The 19,625-nt window shown below is 38.1% G+C and overlaps 1 protein-coding gene across 3 annotated transcripts in view; it reads right to left on the reverse strand.

The window, feature by feature from the left end:
* Nucleotides 1–19,625, reverse strand: part of MALRD1 (MAM and LDL receptor class A domain containing 1) — a 286,556-nt gene that overhangs the window by 231,027 nt on the left and 35,904 nt on the right. For all 3 annotated transcript variants that reach the window (XR_010387580.1, XM_064505959.1, XM_064505958.1), the window contains exons 10-14: nucleotides 16,570–16,716; nucleotides 13,552–13,661; nucleotides 6,634–6,801; nucleotides 5,267–5,387; nucleotides 3,162–3,308 (exon numbers count right to left, since the gene is read on the reverse strand). Coding sequence is in view for 2 of the 3 variants with exons in the window: in XM_064505959.1 (XP_064362029.1) it covers nucleotides 3,162–3,308; nucleotides 5,267–5,387; nucleotides 6,634–6,801; nucleotides 13,552–13,661; nucleotides 16,570–16,716 (693 nt within the window). In the remaining variant the exon portion in view is untranslated. The remainder of the gene's footprint in view (nucleotides 1–3,161; nucleotides 3,309–5,266; nucleotides 5,388–6,633; nucleotides 6,802–13,551; nucleotides 13,662–16,569; nucleotides 16,717–19,625) is intronic.

Here is a 19,625-nt window from a genome sequence, read left to right on the forward strand (position 1 = left end):
AGCTAAAGCCCACCTGGAGTTGAAGCTGGTAGGGGATATGAAGGGCAATAAGAAAGGCTTCTGTAAGTACAACAGTAGCAAAAAGAAAGCTAGAGAAAAAGTGCTAAGAAGGCAGAGGACCTGGCAACAAAGGACATGGAAAAGGCTGAGATACTCAGTACCTCCTTCACCGTGGTCTTTATTGGTAAGTCACTGAAAGGCCACTCTTAATTATCTTTGAAAGGTCATGGTGATCGAGAGAAGTTCTTGAGGACTGGAAGAAAGCAAATGTTACTCCCATCTTCAAGAAGGGCAAGATCTAGGGTACTACAGGTTGGGTCAGTCTCAATACCTGGGAAGGTGATGGGGTAAATAATCTTGGAAACTGTTTCCAAAAACATGATGGACAAGAAGGTGACTAAGGGTAATCAGTGTGGATTTATGAAGGTGAAAACCACACTTAACTAACCTGATAGCCTTCTACAATGGGATGCCTGGCTTTGTGGATGACAGGAGAACAGCAGTTGTTAGTTATCTCAACTTTAGCAAGGCTTTGACACTCTTATAACATCTCATAACAGGAAGTACAGGCTAGGTAAGTGGACAGTGAGGTGTAATGAAATCTGGTTGAACCACCAAGCTGAAAGTTGTGATCAGCAGCATGAAGTCCAGCTGGAGCCCAGTCATGAGTGGGGTACCCCAGAGACCCTCCATCATAAGGTCTTAACATCCTCATTAATGAGCTGGATGATGAGATAGAGTGCACCCTCAGCAAGTTTGCAGGCAATAAAAAATTGGGAGGAGTGATTGATACACTAGATGGTTGTGCCATCATTCAGAGGGACATGAGCAGGCTGGAGAAATGGGCAGAGAGGAACCTCATGAAGTTCAACAAAAGGAAGGGCAAAGTCCTGCACCTGGAGAGGAATAAAACCCTATGTGGCAGTTCAAGCTGGAGACTGACTAACTGGAAAGCAGAGAAAGACCTGGGAGTCCTAATGGACAAGTTGACCATGAGCTAGCAATGTGTCCTTGCAACAAAGGCAGCCAACAGCATCCTGGGCTGTATTAGGAAGTGTGTCACCAGCAGGTTGAGGGACGTGATCCTACCCGTCTGCTCAGCACTGGTGAGGCCACATCTAGAGTGCTGTGTCCAGACCTGGGCAGGTTTCCCAGTATGAGAGAGATGTGGACATATTGGATTGAGTATAGTAAAGGGCCACGAACATGAGCGCTTGAAGCACGTGCCACACAAAGAGAGGGTGAAGGGAGTTGGGACTGTTCATGCCTTGAGAAGAAAAGGCTTGGGGGGGGGGGGTCAGGTGTATAAATACCTGATGGGAGGGAGTAAAGAAGATAGAGCCAGACTCTTCTCAGTGGTGCCCAGTGAAAGGACAAGAAGCAATGGGCACAAACTGAAATAAAAGAAATACAATTTGAACGCAAGAAAAATCCTTTTCATAGTAAGAGTGATCAAATGCTGCAAGAGATTGCCCAGAGAGGCTGTGGAGTCTACATCCTTGGAGATATTCAAAATCCAACTAGGCACAGTCCTGGGCAACCTGCTCTAGCTGACCCTGCTTTGAACAAATGAGTCGACTAGATGATCTCCAGAGGTCCCTTCTAACCGCAACTGTTGTAGAATTACATCAGATTTTTTTTCCTCATCCTCACTCTGGCCAAGAAGAGGAAGGACATTCTGCCTAGTGAATATCTATTAGTTATTTCTGGGGTTAGCTAACAAAAGTGGTTTCCTAACTTCAAGCTCTGAATATTTTTGATACAAGTCTTTACAGATCACTAAAACATTGAACACCATTGCTTTAACCAAGAAAGATCTGACACTAAAACTGAAAAGAAATTGCAGGACTACAGATAAAAGTTGTAGCCATTTCATCTATGTGCTAAAAGTCAAATAGTTCTTTATTTATCTGAGCAACACCTCTCAAATTCCCTAAAAAAAAATTAATTAGGGATTTAAATTGTATTAGCACCTGTGAAGTTTATACTTTGTGATGTATAACACAACATAATTAGAAAATACTGTATCTTCTCTACATTACATTCCTGATGAATTTTTTTGCTGAAATGCTAGAAACAATCACGTTGTATTTTCCAAAAATCCTGTACTAAGTATTGCTCACGACAACTCACCTTTGCAAATGCATCACGACTTTTATACCATGGTCAACAGTTCAACGCAATACCAAGGGACTCATTTTCACAGACGAAAAGTGTAACTGATTTCTTATGCAGAGCAGGTAATTGAATGAATCAAAAAGGTTTTTGAAGTTAGGCATTACAGGCAAAAAGCAATATGGGCTCCTTCCTGATTCCACACTGGAGGAGGACTCAGTGATTTACTATCTCTCTCTACTTTCCCATGTGTTAGTTTCCACACAGAAAAAACACAGGCACATAGCCCAGACAGGTGTCACAGCACATCAGAGCTAGAAACCTTGATACAGCCTAAATTATGTCGGTGACCATGTTTGTACACAACTGCTATTTACCAGTCCAGCTCTGGTATCATCAAGTTACAATTAGGCATACAAAACGCACAAAGTTTGAGCATGAGTCTGTGATCACGGCATCATTAATGTTTTCAATCTCACTGTTTCTCAGATGCAATTGAAGGATTATCTAACTTTTTAAAAGAGGTATCTTGCACAGTGCTGCCACACACTTTCCAAATTTGTACATGTGAAATGTATTTTCCTCTCATTTTATTAGCTTTTTTTTGGTAAGAATGGAAGTATGTGCAAGACCTTGTGTGCAAGAGTGTGTATGCACATGTTCTTTTTGATTTGCTTTACAATAGCTTCCTGAATCAGATTCTAGGACATTGCAGATTGGGCCTTTATTCAGTATAACACTGCACCTAATATTTAACACCTTAGCAGTTATAAAACAAAATACTGTCTTCTAAGCAATTTTTACCACTAAATAATAAATCAAAGTCCTTTTTTCCTGCTTTTAATGCTAAGGGGGAAATAGTTGCTACAGTTAAAGAAAAGAGAAAAATCAGAATAAAAATCAAACTGAAATAACTATTGCTTGAGAGCTATTACTTTTAATTAAATGACAACATTTATGAAGTAATGGAAACCTGACAAATAGAACAAATAAACATGCTCACAGGCAGCCTAACAACATAGATTATATTTAGATTTTTCACTTACGACAGTTGGCTTCATCACAGCTATTTGAACAGTCAGGTGTAAAATCACAAAATTTGTCAGATGAAATACATTCTCCATTCCCACATGAAAGAAGTCCCGGTGGACAGTAAAAAGATGAAGAATTAGTGCCTGCAAACTCTGTTTCCTCTTAAAAAACAGAAAGCAAAATACATGTAAAAACATATGTATAAAATTGTAAGATGTACTTTTTATCATCTTTGAATATAACAATGTACGAAGCATATGGAATCACCTAAACAGTGAGCTAGATTACATCATAATTGATAGAAAACACAACTGATATTAAGTTCTGGGGATCTTAACCAGTATGTTATTCTTGACAATATTCAAACATTTGAATGAAAATATATCAAAAACACCTTAGAGGTCAATGGCCAAGCTCCAGTTTAGAGGAGAGGCTCCGTGTAAAGTCTCTCTCTCACAGGTAGTTCCATAGCCTGCCTTTTATCCTCACAATCAAAAGCAAGTCTTCCACAAAAATTTTGTGCTGTAACTGGTTTCAGAAACAATTTCCTCAAGGAAATAATGCATTCAGTTCACAATAAAAATTCCAAAAAGCTGAAGTTCTTTTTGTACCACTACTAGCTTGCAACCTCAAACTACACATGAGAAAACATCCTCAATTTTGATGAAGAAAAAAACCAAAAGACTATCAATTTTATTTCAGTAGAGTTCTAATGAGAGAGCCAGTGATAGAGGAATGGCATGCAGCTTTTCATCTTTTTTGTTTAAATTAGCTTATTTAGATACTCATAACCCTTTTTCAGACAGGATTTTTTTTTTTTTTTTGAAAAAGCACTCCTTGCTAAAAATTATATACTTGTGACTGATTAGTAAATATGGGAGTTGTAGGGAAAATAAGTAAAGCAAATTAATTTTTCTTCAAATACCTAGCTATTGCCAATTGGATTGTATATGGGCATCAGGCAAACATTAAAAACACAAGACTGCAATTTTCTACTATGCCTTTAAATTTTCTAATCAAGAAGAAATTCAGATTTCTGCTGGGTATAACCCATCAGTATTACCACTAACTGCATGTAGGTCCATGCCACTTTAGAGAAGTGGTCATTAATAATAAAGAGCACCAAGATGCAGCACAAAGTCTGACAGAAGGTTATAGTTATTGTATGTTTCTATCCACTTCAAGATTACGGAGGGTGGGTACACAGACAAGTTTAGTGGGACTGTAACTGCTTAACTGTATGTTAGGTATTTGATAGCGATGACGGGTGCACCCCCTTGCCCTAAGGAAAATTCATTGGAATTTGCCCTTCAGTGGAAGATATAAGATACTTTGCTTATCTCAGCATCCAAATGTGAATAATGACAGATACCACATAGTAAATGACATCTGGAAGTTCCCACCACAGCTTACTTCACAGAAGTTTGACTGTAAACTTGTTATAGCAGCTAATGTGTAACACAGGATGATAATCTTCATTATAGGGAACTCATTACTACAGATGGACTTTTTTCTGAGGTTGCTCTACTTTCTTACAGGTATTTTGAAGTTGTCAGTTGAGTCTTAGTTTAATATAACAGAGAGTGTGAAAAGTATATTTCACAATATCAGAATAGAAGGAATTTAAATAATGTTTACATAGGATCATATCCTTGGTAGATGTGAGCTGGTATAGCTACTAAAAACAAACACATAACTCAGCCACTGAAACTCTGAAAATTTACATGGGTTGAAAATCTGGCCCATGAAGTATTTTAATTTCCTGGCTTACAGAAAGTACATGATATCATACAGCTGAAAGCTACCTCTCTCTTACTTTTTAAAAATGTACAGTAATTAACTTTAATGAGGCAATATAAAGCCCCCCGAACTCTGTGATTGGGATTTTACAATCTGCATAGTTGTAGCATCTAAATAAATTTATGCAGAAACCAGGCTGTCTATGAAAGATTAAAATATTTGTGAACAGAGCTACTCTTTCATCGAATTACTTTGTTTGAAGAAGCCACAAAGTATCCACATAACTAGAACAATTTTCCTGAAAATACATTTCAACAAAACAAAACAAAATTAGCACCACGTTTTGTCCTGCGGGTCTATTGAAAGCTACAGAGCTTGCCTTTGCTTTCTTGGCTGATACTTGAAAGTAGCTTATTCATAACTCCACATTCCTCTGTTACACTGATATCATCAACAGCAACGGTAGCATTTTTTGATAGAATTGTAGCTTGTAAAATGATCTGTAAATACAAAGAAATAAATAAACTGATTAAACATGACATTATGAAAAGATACATATATAGTTCTTTATAATTTACTACATCTGTACAGGAAGTAAATACTGCCTACAACCAACTCTGATTATCATTAGCCAGCAAAAACTGTGGTTGAAATTTGAATGCTAAAACAAAAGTCAGAAATTTACTGCTTAACTCTCAAAGTCGTAACTACCTTTACAGAAAGTTATGTAACCCAAATCATCCAGTTTCAACCAAAAGTGGTAACAACCATCACTACCCGAATTAACTGTTTTCTTGGTGGAACCATTGGAAGTCATACACCTTTTAAAATAAGCTATTCAGGGTACACAAATGGGGGGATTTACGACTTCATTTAATTGAGGCAAGACTTCCTCTATATTTGGTCTGCTAAAGTAAACAAAGCATTTCCATGCTGTGTGATGCATGCGTTAAGATATATTTTAAAACACAATGTGTAAGATTTTCTGCCAGCTAGCAAATTCATTATTGATTCTCCTCATTTCCAGTTTTCTACTTATAAATAAAGATAATGATACAAAGATATGAAGATTATTTTATTTTAAAAAAATCACTTTTTTACATATGGTACAGTAAGTGTAAGTTCATAAGGATGCATTTGTAAGCAGAAGGAAATATTCAGCAGATCACAAATGGAAATAAAGTTCAGTCATAACTTATCAATGATTGAGTTGCTTTCCTTTAGACCTCATTTTACAAAAATGAGACACAAAAACTTGAATTTTGGTTTGCTAAATATTAATATTTGAATTGCTGATTCCCTCAAAAATTGCATTCTAAATTTTAGTAAAGTGTGGTCTCCTGAGATTATGTAAAAATAAAATTAAACTCAACAGCTGCTAATTGTTTCTGTGATCAATGCTGCAAGTTGAAGTCCAAGGATCTGCACTTTTCCTGCCTTTAGCCAACATAATTAAGCCCTCACTTTGGTCAGCAGTTTTTATAGCAAGTCCATTTTTTTAAGCTACTGCACAACTCCTGCTTCATTTTTATTATGAAAAGGTGATTCTAGTGCATGCAATGCTGAAACAATGTTTTTCATCTTTAATAGGTAGATCTATAGAAAGAGCTGAATGGAATTCCACTTTTATATAAACACTTGAAAATACAAAATTCTCATTTTATATTTCATTTTTAAAGCAAGTTAATTCTAAAGACCGAATTAGAATAATTGTTTGAAAGCAACAAAAATGTAATTTCTAAATACCTGAAAAGGCAGGTCCTCAGCTACAGTTTCTACAGGTATAGTGGCTTTTGTCCACTGCAGCTCAGGCAATCCTGAAACGTCACACAGTTTTTCCAAACTTCCATCCAGGGCAGTTCTCTTAAAGACAGAAAGCTGGGAATCCTGAGATAACCGATACCAAAATCTTACCTGTTGAAAGAATTTTTAATTAATAATTTCCCACTATAAAAACTACATCATCAATCTGCAATATATTCCATACTATATACTCACATACCTCGTAACACGGAATGACATACACACCCATAGGCCCAAACACAGCCTTGGCACAGAAAAAACAAATCTATAAAGCTTTGGCATGTTGAGGAGCAGTACTATGTCCAAAAGTAAAATCATAATAAAAACAAAAATTATTTCTAAATTTTAATTTGTATCTATCAGCTGATACAGATTGACTAATATGACCTCTCTTAACTCATTTTTTAGCTTCATAAGGCCTTAGAAGCTTCTCAGAAATAAATTATCTTTGCAAATACTGAGTACCAGGACAGTTTCAAAAGCATGTTAACCTCAGAAGTGTGACAGTTGAAGTATTTACATGAAAGAAGCCTTATGGTCTTCTGTTTCCACGATCAACCCAAATGACAGATGTTTAAAATAACCTACTGATTTCCTAGAACAAACAGGTTGATCAAAGTACGGGAAGAAAAAACAATGAGCGTAGGTAGGTGAGACTACAAAGACTAGTTCACCAAGCAGAAAAGATGAAAAAACAAAAGGACTAACTCCACTCTCCCTCCCCTGCAAGGGAGGGATCCTCCTACCTACAGGGGAAACAATACAGAGTATACCTGATGCATTTAAATTTGTAAAATAGTACCCAGAAAAAAGTTCAGCTAATAGAGCTGCAGGGAAGCAATATGATTTTCAAAGACTGGTCTTTTTTTTATTCTGAGCCCTTTCCTGCTTGTTTACATAGTAAGAGACTAAAGTTTCTTCAACTGCAAACTCTTCACTTCCCTGCAGAGCTTGATAACACCCGAATTAAAAAGTAAAAAGAGGCCTTTAAACAGATCTTTCCACCCTCCCCCCCTGATTTTCTGTCCATCTTTATATGATCATACACTGTGTATCTTGGATGCTCACACCACAGACAGGATGTTTCCTTTATTTTTTCAGATTACACTAAACTTTAAACAATGGAGCTGAAGAATGCAGACCATTTTAGGATAACAGCCAAATGAAACTACTGCATTGTTTTGCAGGATGATAACAAATACCATAAAATCTATCTTTGACCTCAGGACAGCCACAGACTTCAGGGAAGCAGATACGTGTGTTATCCAACTTTCTGTTAGACAGACGATGTAATAAGGCCCTTTTATTAGAGTAAGATAGCTAACACTGTAGACTCTACAGGTCCTGGAAAAGAATTATATTAGAGACTGTAACAGACAAAACAGTCTTGACTCACGTCACTTTTGCTTAACTTTATCTATTGCCGCACAATAACACAAACTTCCAATCACTAAATGTAAATAAACACTTAATAAAACACCTTTCCTCCCCTTCCACCAAGATTAATGTAAGGCAAACATCTATTATGCCCCCTTTCTGGTCCTAACTTCCCTTGTATCCGCTGTGGGTTATGCTCAGTCTGGCCCAATTCCTTCGGTGAGGCAACGGGTGGTGCAGGAGGTGGGGGTCAGGGCATATTGGCTTCTTCCTGCAGCTCCTTCTTCCTTACTTGTTCTTCTCCTCTGCTTCTTGCTTCTTACTCATTTTCCCCTGCTCCAGCACAGGTCCCTCACAGGCACCAGGCCCCTCAGGGGGGACCATGCTGCAGCATGGATCCCTCACAGGTCTTGGAGGTGTCCATGCCCTAGTGAGGGTCTCCCACGGCTGCAGTCCCTTGGGGTGTCCCTGTCCCGGCATGGAGTGCCTCCTTCCAAAAGCACATTCCCAGCTGCATCCTCAGCAGTGTCTCTTTCCGTGTGTCTCCTCCCTGCATCTTGCCAAGAGCAGCTCCTCTTATTTCTCCAAACGTGTCTCTTCACGTACCTCCTCCTTTTGAGGCTGCTGCTCTTTCTTAAGCGAGTTTGGGCAGCGGCACCGTGCTCTCCCCTGACCAGCTGCTGTTCTGGCATGGGGTGGGTTGTTTAGGCTGATTTTGGAGCTGTATGGAATGGGTTGTGACCAGCGCAGGAGGGTTCATGGCCTCTTCCCACACAGGTCACCCCTGCAGCCCTGCTGCCCAAACCCTGCCCTTTACACCCAACAGAGAGACAAAAAGATTCTCCTGAAAAAGTACCACAGAAAAAGCTGTTTTTTTCTTTTTTCTTTTGGATGCCAAATGTGTTTGTATTTACATACCTAACAGACAAGACCAAATTGCACACATCTTCCGAAAGCTGGTTGAAGATGCTCCTCACTTTCCATAATCTGCTTGATCTTTAACTATGAAAGATGAAATGGAAAGTGAACCCACTCGACACAGGTCTGCTGTCACAGCATACTTTGAACCTAGCTGCGGTCTTCCAGGACCCTCCTTCTCAGTGCTACAGTACTGGATAAAATAAGTAACTGCGCTGGAAAGCAACACTGAGTAACTTGGTCAGAATGGCTTTTTATTGCACTTTGAGTTCACAGAATAGTTTAATAAAAGGCAAACCTGTCATCCAAAGGAGAACTTGAAAGTGAAAGAGCTCATTTCCAGAAGAATAAATCCGTATAAAAGCATAAGCATTAACTCAAGTATATATGATGGTCAAATTAACTTTTTTTGTTCTTTTCTAACATGACAGGCAAGCAGTAGTTATGAGTGGCCAGATTCTAAGAGAAGTCTTTTCTTCAACAAATTATCACATTAACATATGCATTAAAGCCGTAGATCGTTTTCTGCCTAGCAAGTTGAAGAGCAGGACTGATGAATTTGAGAACTGCTGAAGTTCAAAACATTAACTACTACTCTGAAAATCATTATGCACACAGATTCACTACTTTTCACATCAGGCCCTGAATTTAATTTGGCCATAAAAGTGCCAAATACACCAAAGATATTACACTTTTGCTATGTGTGAACCAAGAATTTCCTTTTACTTATGTTCTGTAGTACAAGATAGATCAGCAGTTAATGACGGAAACACTCTTTGTTCCAACGCACATTATTTTTTAAGCTCTGCTGCCTTCATGGTTGGTGGACTTGGCCTTTCAATTTCTCATAGTGCTTCTTTTTCTCCCACTCTCGAAAATTATGTATTGTATGAGATAATCTCAAAACCTATTAATAAATTGAAATACTTTCATGTGTTTTTTTCATCAGGCAGCCTAAGGGACACAAAGCAGCAGGTATACAAACATTTCTCAAAATTAGCTGTTTGAAGAACTATACTGTAAACAAACTAGAACCGAGTAAGGTTTGTGTTTATCAAATAGCTTTTCAAACATAGGTTGTTTGTTCTGTGTGTTCTTTTCATGAGGAATAAAATCAAATTATCCTTACTCTCTATGGCTACATCTTCCACTTTAGGGAGATTACCATGTCCATTAATCAGCCATAAACAGTGTCGAGACTAGAAATTTGCTTCTACAGTTCCAAAACCTGAACTGAATGTAGATATTTGTTAGCTGACAGCTGTAGAAAGACTCGACTACAAAAAGCCACAGAATGAAATTACTTGTAAGCTTCAACCACCAGTAAGGCACAATATAAAATTGTTATTATTCAACTCCAATTTTTTTCTTTTAAACAACTGGAGCCAAAGAACTTGTAAAGCCATTAATAAGCATAGATCTCTTTATGCAGATCCCTTTATCCTCTCAGTGGGACATCCAACTGAGGGCAACATCACACATTTTTACACAGCATAACACACCAATACATGTCCTAATGAGCAACCCCTACTCTTTGCTCCCTCCCAGAACTAAAAGTCTGCAGTGAAAATGTGGCAGAAAGCCAACCTTCCAGTCTCCGGAAACACTCTTTTCAGACTTGTATGGCTGGATAAGCACTCACGCTCATTTTTACTGAGTCTGGGAACTCCAAATAACACAATATGTGCTTACTCAAAATTAAAAAAAAGATTATATTTAACGTTGACTGGAGAAATGTATTCATATGATCATCGATCGCATTTAAGCTTATTTTGCATGCAGACCAACCTTTGCAATAGTTATAACCAGAAGGATTCATTGATTCACATACCAGTTGTGCCCAGCTCACCTTAAGATTCTAAGATCAAGTTCATCTGAACTCAAAAGCTGCTCATTTACTCAGTATCCAGGTCTATAAAAGAGAAATGAAACTGCCTGAGCCTTCAGGCAACCTTTGTTCTCAAATTTTTAAATCAGTATTCTCTGCTAACTATTCTACATTAATTCCCTACTGTAAATTAAACTATGTCCCAAGCTTCTTGTTGTGAAGCCCTCAGAGTTTTAATGATATGGCAGCTGTGGAAACTGCCTAAAAATCTCTTCTCTCGAAGTGTCACTCACTACATTACTGGAGAAAAGTCACTTTAAAGTTAGACTGTTTGTTAATGATAGTAAGAGCAGATCTGAAAGGATTAGAGTTTACATTTTTATGGCTAGTTCAGAATGTTAGCAGGCTGCTATTCAGCCTACTTCGAACTGTCTGAAAAGAGTAAATCCCTTGGTGTAAAAATTTTATGTTCCTGATTTTTTTTTATTCTAAACTGTGAAGACTTCAAAAAGCTGGTTTATGCCTAAAAAAAAAAAAGAAGAAAAATATTTTCAAGAGGGTAGGAAAGGTATTAGGAGACCTGAAAGAAAAAAAAAAGAAAAAAAAAAGACCTATTTCTGTTTGGCTGAAAGTTTTTGCCCAATTTTCCCTTCTATCTGTGGAAAAAAAAATGTGGCCTCTAACTCTAGAGAGTTTCCATCCAACATATACTGGCCACACACAGAGCCACAGCCCTCAGCCTCCCTGCCTGCCCACCTAAGTTAAAGCTGAGTGAGAAAAGGAGCCTGAATGCTCTAGAGGAGCCACTGAACCCTCAGCAGCACAGCTGGCCGCTGCCAGGCTGGGCATCAGGTTGAGCAGTGCTAGCAGGTAAGCCGTGCCAGCAGGTACGCCGCACGACACAGATGCAAGAGCCAGAAGGAATCATGTAAGCCTCAAGGTTCAGAGCTCATCAGAGTCTTCATGATATTCAAAGCCTGAATTATTGCCCCAGTGAGCAAGAACTGATGAGGAGGGCATGCTAGAGCCTTACTGAACATTAGCATCTGGCACAGCTCTGAATGGGACCATGCAATGCCTTCTGTGTCTCCTGCAGTAGCAATCTTTCCTGAAATTTGCAGAGCTTCTTATTTTACCCTCAATGGGGAAAATGGCCATGACATGGGTATCTGCTTTGTTTCTGTTTCTTTACAATGCTGTGACGAAATGCAAAGATGAAGAACTGAGAATGACAGCAAGCAGTTGCCTTTCAGTTGCTTAAAAGGCTTCCACTGCTCAGCTGGAAGTTACAGCCATTCAGCTGACAGAGCTAGTAATTCACTGACATGCACAGTCCTAGTCAGGTACAATTTCAAATAAAACAGATTCATTTAAGCCAACACTTGCTTCAGGTCTGATACTACTACACTAATAAGGGCCTGAGAAGCCCATGTCCTGCTAAAAAAAATTCTGCTATTGGTTTTGGTTCTTACATGCTGACATTGTTTTCTGGTATTTTTATTTTTAAACAAGATTTTCCTAAGTGAGACCACAGTTTCTAGTCTATACTGATTTTCAAAAATTAGGCAACCAGTCTAAATTTTGGTATTTGTTTTCTTCAAAGCATCTGTTTACCACTGAACACAAGAAAATGATTTTGCGAAGCTTTCTCTGTTTTTTCTTTTCTTCTCCATGACTTCATAAATCAGGAAGCATTATACAGCGGCAAAATCAAAACAAAGCACAAGTACGTATCTTAGGTTCTCTCCAGTATGGAGGAGGTTTTGAAAAGCTACAGAGTAGAAAACTAAAAAAGACTCAGGAAAAGGAAAGAAAGATACCAAAATTCTACAATATCCATTCACTTTATTCAGTGGGCAAAAAAGATAAACAAAAATTCAATTAAAAATGTTCTGTGAGTGTGTGTGTCTGTGCATATATACATATGTGTGTGTGTATCTCTCTCTCTCTTTCTCTTACACCAGGGGAGATTTATTTAAGTTCTATTTTAAATCTGTGAATTTTGTTGAAAATTGCAACATTAGTCAAAAAACAGTCTTGCTGTTTTTCATCTAAGGCTTTTCTATTGCTTAGCACTCCTTGATCCATTTTTTTCTGGTAGCTTTCTAGTTTGTCAGATCAACCACCATCCTGCTGCTCCTGTGTTCCTCGGCAGAGCCACAAGACATTTGACAGAAAAGCAATTTGAGGTAAACTCTCGAGCACTGCCTTGACTAGCTTTTAAAAAACAGCCTCCTCAAACCATCAATTAAAATTTCCTATGTGTTTGGAGCATGGTAGGTAATTCTCTCCAGTCACTAATCTGGATAATAACTTCAAACAACAGATCTACTGTTATGGATGTTTGAGGTAAAAGTATTTCCTGCTCACAGGTGGCAGAGTGATTCTTTGCCAGCTCTTGCTCGTAAGTCAGGACGATTTGACTGTGAGTGTGTCTGGCCCTAATATTGTTGTTCAGCTATGTTTTTCCCAGCATACAAAAAACTGACGTATAGCATTAAATGCTGAGTCACCTTGCGGATGATTTAAACTGAATAATAATCAGAAACAAAGGTAAGGCAGTAAAAAGCCTGCTGCAGCTCCCTGCACCCACAGAGTCAGTCTGGAACTCCTTCCGCCATTGTTGAAATGGATCCAGTTTGCCTGTAAACAACTCTTATAGCAAGAAGAGCACCGTATATGGACATCAGGTGACTGATAGCTTATGAAAGTGAGGACAGTTAATATCAAACAGTTACCTGACAAGAGGAAAGCCCAGGGGACAGCTTGATGAAGAAAGGGCTCCCCAAGTGAGACACGGCCATCTCAGTGTTCCTCTGTTGTGATCCACCAAAGTAAATGTATGCTCCTGTAAGCAAATTCAGAGAAATAAGTCCAGTGGCAAACAGTCACCTGAGAAAATTAACTCTCCCTTAAAGGCCTCCTCAGGCACACGGACCTCATTCATACACCTAAACACATGGAACAGCGTTCCTGTCAGTTCAACCTCGGTAGGTTCAGCTGATCCTCTCTAGGAGGATGTTGTAATAGGCTGTGACAACCAGTATCTATCTAGGTAAAAGACAAAATAGAGTTGCTAAATGCTCCTGCTCTTCCTCCCCAGTAAAATTACCATGCTCTGAGCCCAGAGATGAGGAAAGAAGGGGAAGGAAAAAACAGAAGCTCGGCAACTTGGGTAGCAATTGCTAAAGCTATCCTGTCATGGTGCCCGCAAGCACTTAAAGCTGAGGAAATAAATACAGAGCACTGCAAAACAAGTTCAAATGCTGTTTCTGCAAGGGCTTTACTATGCAGAATGTATTCCACTGGATGCATTCCTTCATGTGCCCTCTTCAGGCAAAAGCGTTAAGACCTCAGTCCTTCAAGCATGAATGCGACCCCCCATCTCCCCTGCATTCCCTGCCTCTCTGCTCCCAGCGCAGTCGTGGTTGGAGCTGGAACACAGAGCGCCCAGGAGATCAAACAACACAGACCTCAGCTGGTATCCCTGAAAGACACGTTCTAATTAGCTTAAATAGCATCATGAGCAGAATTTAGAATTAAAATTAATTTACTTTAAGGTACAGTATTCACTCTCAGTGCAGCACAACTGATTTTAAGCATGCTAACAATGTTGCAAATCATGGGAGCCAATGGAAAAAGCTGTATTTTCTCATGGGTCCACAGGCTTGACATTGTTGTCTGTGCTAGTGTGGATGAAAGCTTAATTAAAGATCTAATCTGAACTTTGGCAAATGAACTGCCTTTGGATTTGAACTACAGCAGATGTGCTTCAGACAAAGGTAGGAAAGGATAAACATCTTCAAGGGGCCCTAAAGCAGCATATTTTGAATGCCATCAGTGCTGCTTTCACTGAATACTGAGACTTTTTCATGAAACTCTATGCAAAACAACACTAAAGACTCAGTCTTGTTTGCACATTGATATTATACTTATTGCCTTGCATCTTGGAAAATCAGCTATTGTGCTGCCACAGCCATACTCCTTAGCCATTTATTTCCCATGGATATGTAATGAAGCAGAGGCTTAGGTCCAGCCCTGAGTGAATAATGACATAGATTTAACAAGACTGGCACAAAGAGGTGACCGTTACAGCTTCTTGTACAAACAGGCATGCTGCACTCGCAGTGCAAGGGCAGCTCCCGTCGTTGGAATGCAAGGGTACTTCAAAGGAGATACTCTTTTAATTTGCAGCTGAAGCTCTACAATAGCCTTGTTAGGATCTTCATTATTCAGATTTTGCTGCTGTCCTCCCCAGGAGAGAAGAGATATGAACACTCTGCAGTATTACAAGCAACTACTGCAACCTGAAGGACCATATCCCTGATTTAATGTTGGCAAAAACTTGCTGAAAGAACCTCCTTCCCATTCCATAAAGAGGGTAACTAGCATAAGGGGATTTAAAAGCTGTGATGTGGTTGACATAAGGCACAGTGACAGACAGGTACAAAACTACCTCTGAAAGACCTTTGCACCAACTTATGTGTGTGGGGGGGGTGCATCATTACTAGCGTTGGGAGGGTTGCGCTGTACTGTTACTTACAGATCTGCTTGAGGTAGATGCTTCAACCTGCAGACTATAACTCTGTACGTATAGAGATATGAATCTAATTTGAAATTAGTTTCTTCAGGTACCAAAGCAGCTTAAGTGCAGAAGCGTATAGACCAGTCTGGGCTAATTTAATGTGCTTTTTAATAAGTATAGCAGATGGTTCTTCAGGTAGCCTTCAAGGACCTCTTCAGGACCTAGAATAATCAATGTGGGAAAGGCATATCATAGGGCCCTTCTCCAGAGCTGTAAGTATTTGGAAGCTGAGACTGTTAGTTCTTTACTAAGGGAATGCAGTTTGAAGGGAAAGCGGTAAGGCAGACCCAGTGCCATTGACTCTAGAGTGACAATAATATGAAATATCAAATAGTTACTCAGAAGGTGAGCAGCAACTATTTGGTGCACTTCACTGCTTGGAGACCAGTGGAAAAGATGGTATATGATCATGCAGTTGTCATTGAGATATAGCATGCATACACATACTCGAACTCCTCTATGTTTACTCAGGCAAATTTTAATCCTGGAATTCCTTTATCTGTGGATGCTTGTGGTGCAATGGTTATATTTCACATTCCTTTAATGTAAGCATATGAGGTCTGGTTGTGACATCATATATACCATTTTGAAAATTCTTGTTCTGATCCTTGTCCCACTCAAAGTGATATTGGACTGTAACCTAGATTTTAAAGCCATCTAATCTGCACTGGAAGCCGCATAATAAATACATTTTAATAAATTAAATCCATAGCGTATTTGGGCATTATGGGCTCATGGTGGAATTACACTTACTCTATTTGTCCTGGACGAAATTGATAAATTTACCTGCACTCTGCAAAAAGCTGCAGTGAAAATTTCATCCAAGTATATTTTCAAGAATGGCTTCTGAGTGATACGAAGGTGTTTATAGTATACACAAATTTGGCTATGTCAGATCAATGGGCAGTATCTGAGAAAACTGAAAGCGGCATCGAATCTCACACCTCATTGATGTCCCAGCAAAAAGTGATGGTTGCAAAGGCACAGTAACCAAATCACAAAGGTGAAATCTAAGAAAGAGCAGGGCTGAAAGACTAGCTCTCTATAATATGTTACCTTTGTTATATATTATGTGGTATAAATTTTTAATCTAAATTCATCAGTCTGATATCCTTTTACAAGTATGAACACTCACCATAGAAGGAGAAAAATAATTAAAAAAAAATCTCACCATGGCTAGTATTAGTTGTATGGTCTCTGTCAGGGAGTCTTGTATCAAGGGGAGCCTGTCCTTTCATTATATTCCACTGAGCATCAGCTGTACTTAGTGTCTTCCATCCACAGAAGTCAGTCTCAAAATTACACATAGTATAATTAGCTATTGTGAGAAGAACAACAATAAGAGATCATTAAGTTGGGTTTGATGCAACAATTTAATGCCAAAACTGTTGACATTTTGTATTTGGATGTAAAAGGAGTTTTATCAAAGAATCACCGGTATGTTTCACTGAAATCTGTATTGCTCAGCTAGGAAAAATTTTTTAAATACATGTAACAGATCAAGCAGGCCCTTCCATTCTTAGTCATCAAACTCAGAACTGTAAAAGAACCAGCTGTATCCTGAGTAAAGATGAGACTTGTAGATAGGCTCACAATAGATTATGAATTTGAAGTTATATATTTTTAAAAGATGAATTTTACTGGAAAGCTGATGAATGTAGAGTAAAAACTCAAATGTATCTAGTGCTTTAAACACATTGAAAGTAAAGATGAATTAAGCTTATATTTAAGTTATTTTTGAAATGGGATTTAAATTTATTATTTACTTAGGATTTCTGGAAATTTTTTTGCCATGTAAAATGCCACTCAACTGCAATCAGATTTTCTCAGTAGATACAGATTAGACTGACATAAATTGTATAACACTCTAACATGCTTTTTCATTTCTTGAGCTAAATTAACTATTTTGATAATAAAATATTATAATCTGTGTGAATTTTATTTCCTAGTCCAGAACAGCTTCACAAAGTTCTGCACTTAATTCTTTGGGTCACTTACTACAGTTGTAAAAATTATTTTGGAAGTGTACATGGCAGTTTCCAGACTTTATGGCACATTTATCCCATTATATCAGCCTCAGACATGCTTATATGTATTACTACAATTTTCAGATTTTACAAATACAAAATGAAATACAGCTTTGCTGGAGCACCACAGTAGTTATATTCTGTAATAATGTTCTTCCTGTTATAAAGAGGTTATTTGAGCCATTAAATCCCAAGGTATTAAATAAATTACAATATCAGTATCTCTTAACTAGATTCACTATATAACATTAAAATTCAATGGAGTATGCTGTTTCCTATTTAGTGCTGTATATTAGTTAAATATGAAACTTATTTAACTTATTTAATTACAGAATGCGTTTGCTTTTGACAAGTTATCTTGTTAATTAGACTTCAATTGGTAATACATTAAGGTAGAATATGCAAATTGATATCCAAGTCTAAGCTGTTCCATTGTACACTAATTAAATACAATATCTAGGCACTGTACTTGGCTAAGCAGTCTTTATATAACCAGTGTGACACAAAAGAGCAAACATTCTTTGCTTAAACATCTCTTTCCTCTGGCCTCCTCAAACCCTGCCAAAGGCCTTCTGCATAAGAAGGTGACTGAAGAAATTGCATAGTAATATCCAAAAAACATCAATAAGTGACGCATAGATATAAGAAACTCACTCTGTTACACACTAACACATCAAAAGCCTGTTCTTAGAAGGAAAACCTCAAGCCGAAGTTAAAATAACTGTTTAAATCTGAAAGAGAAATCAAGATGGCACTAATGATTAATTCATATTTTATAGATTGATAATGTATCTTACTGTCTCGCTTCCTCTCTCTCTCTCTCTTTCTCTCTCTTTTTTTTTTTTTTTTTTTAATGTCTGTACTTAGAACCACCAGAAAAGTTATTATGGCCATATGAATAACAGCACCTTTCATACGCTGATGACATCAGATCTGTTGTCATCTAATTTGTCTCAGTGCCAGGTTAACAGTTTTTCACTGGAGCATAGTGAAAAGCTGACCAATTAAACTATATTTAAAATTATATACTAATAAACTAGGCAAAGGAGCAAGGATGTGCTAAAGGCTAAAGCACATCATTGTCCTCGTCAGTCATCAGGAGAGGGGAAGTTTGAAATAACCATCTTTTACATTGACAGCCAATAGTACAATTTTTCAGCATCATTATTTTGCCAGGAAATGGCTCCAAATTCTTTTACGTAAGAGCACTGGATTAACATCATCCCTACCTCTCTTACCTGACAATGAAAACTAGATCATTTGGATTATACCATGAGTAGATATGAGCACTTTATGGTCGTACAGAGGCACTGACATCCCTGTGTTCACATAATGGAGACCAAAGCACATAATGAGGGAAAACTTTGCCCACACCACAGTGAGATAATGACGACTCCCACAACACTGGCCTACTGCAAAAAGTCTTGCACAAGGCTCCCTTAATCTCTGTGGAGATGGCGACAACTGAAAATGTGCTTCCAAACTGATATATAGAATTTCTTACTCTGAAGACTAGTTAGTTTTTGAAAATATGCTGAAGCTGTGGGCTGGTTCTTAAGTCAACTGTGAAGTGTTTGTTTCATGCTGCTGAAACCTGAAATTATAATGAAAATAACCCACTGTAGTTGACGCCATCAAAATTTATATTACCGAAACCACCAAAAAGCTTTGCAGGAAAACTGCTCTAGATTAACAATAAGGGTGAAGCCTGAAGGGCATGTACCATGAATGGACCTCACTTATGATCTTAACTCTCTGTGCCCCACGTTGATCTAAAATATTCTTTAAACATCTGGTCTTTAATAATACACATTATGGCTACCTTGTCAGATTACTGAAAAGTGCAAGATGAAGATTGAAGATTCACTTTATTTTTATCCAGTTGGACGCTGAGGATGAGAAAGACTTGGAATACATCTGCACTAACATACATAATTATATTATGTTAAGAAGAGCAAACACATTCAGCAATAGTCAGCAAGTAAGATAATACCTCCACCCATACTGCCATTCCATTTCTACCATTCAGGTAAGAATTTCAACTTTTTGATAAACATCCTCAACATCAGGCAACTCCTGAATAAAACGTATGGGTACATTTAGAATTTGCTGTAGTGGGAGCTTTGACATTGAAACAATGACGTTGTTTCTTTCCAAAACTTCAAAAGATCTCATTGTTGTCAAGTATCTTTGATTTTTA

Source organism: Dromaius novaehollandiae, chromosome 2 (genome assembly GCF_036370855.1).
Source record: "Dromaius novaehollandiae isolate bDroNov1 chromosome 2, bDroNov1.hap1, whole genome shotgun sequence".
Classification (NCBI taxonomy): Eukaryota; Metazoa; Chordata; class Aves; order Casuariiformes; family Dromaiidae; genus Dromaius; species Dromaius novaehollandiae.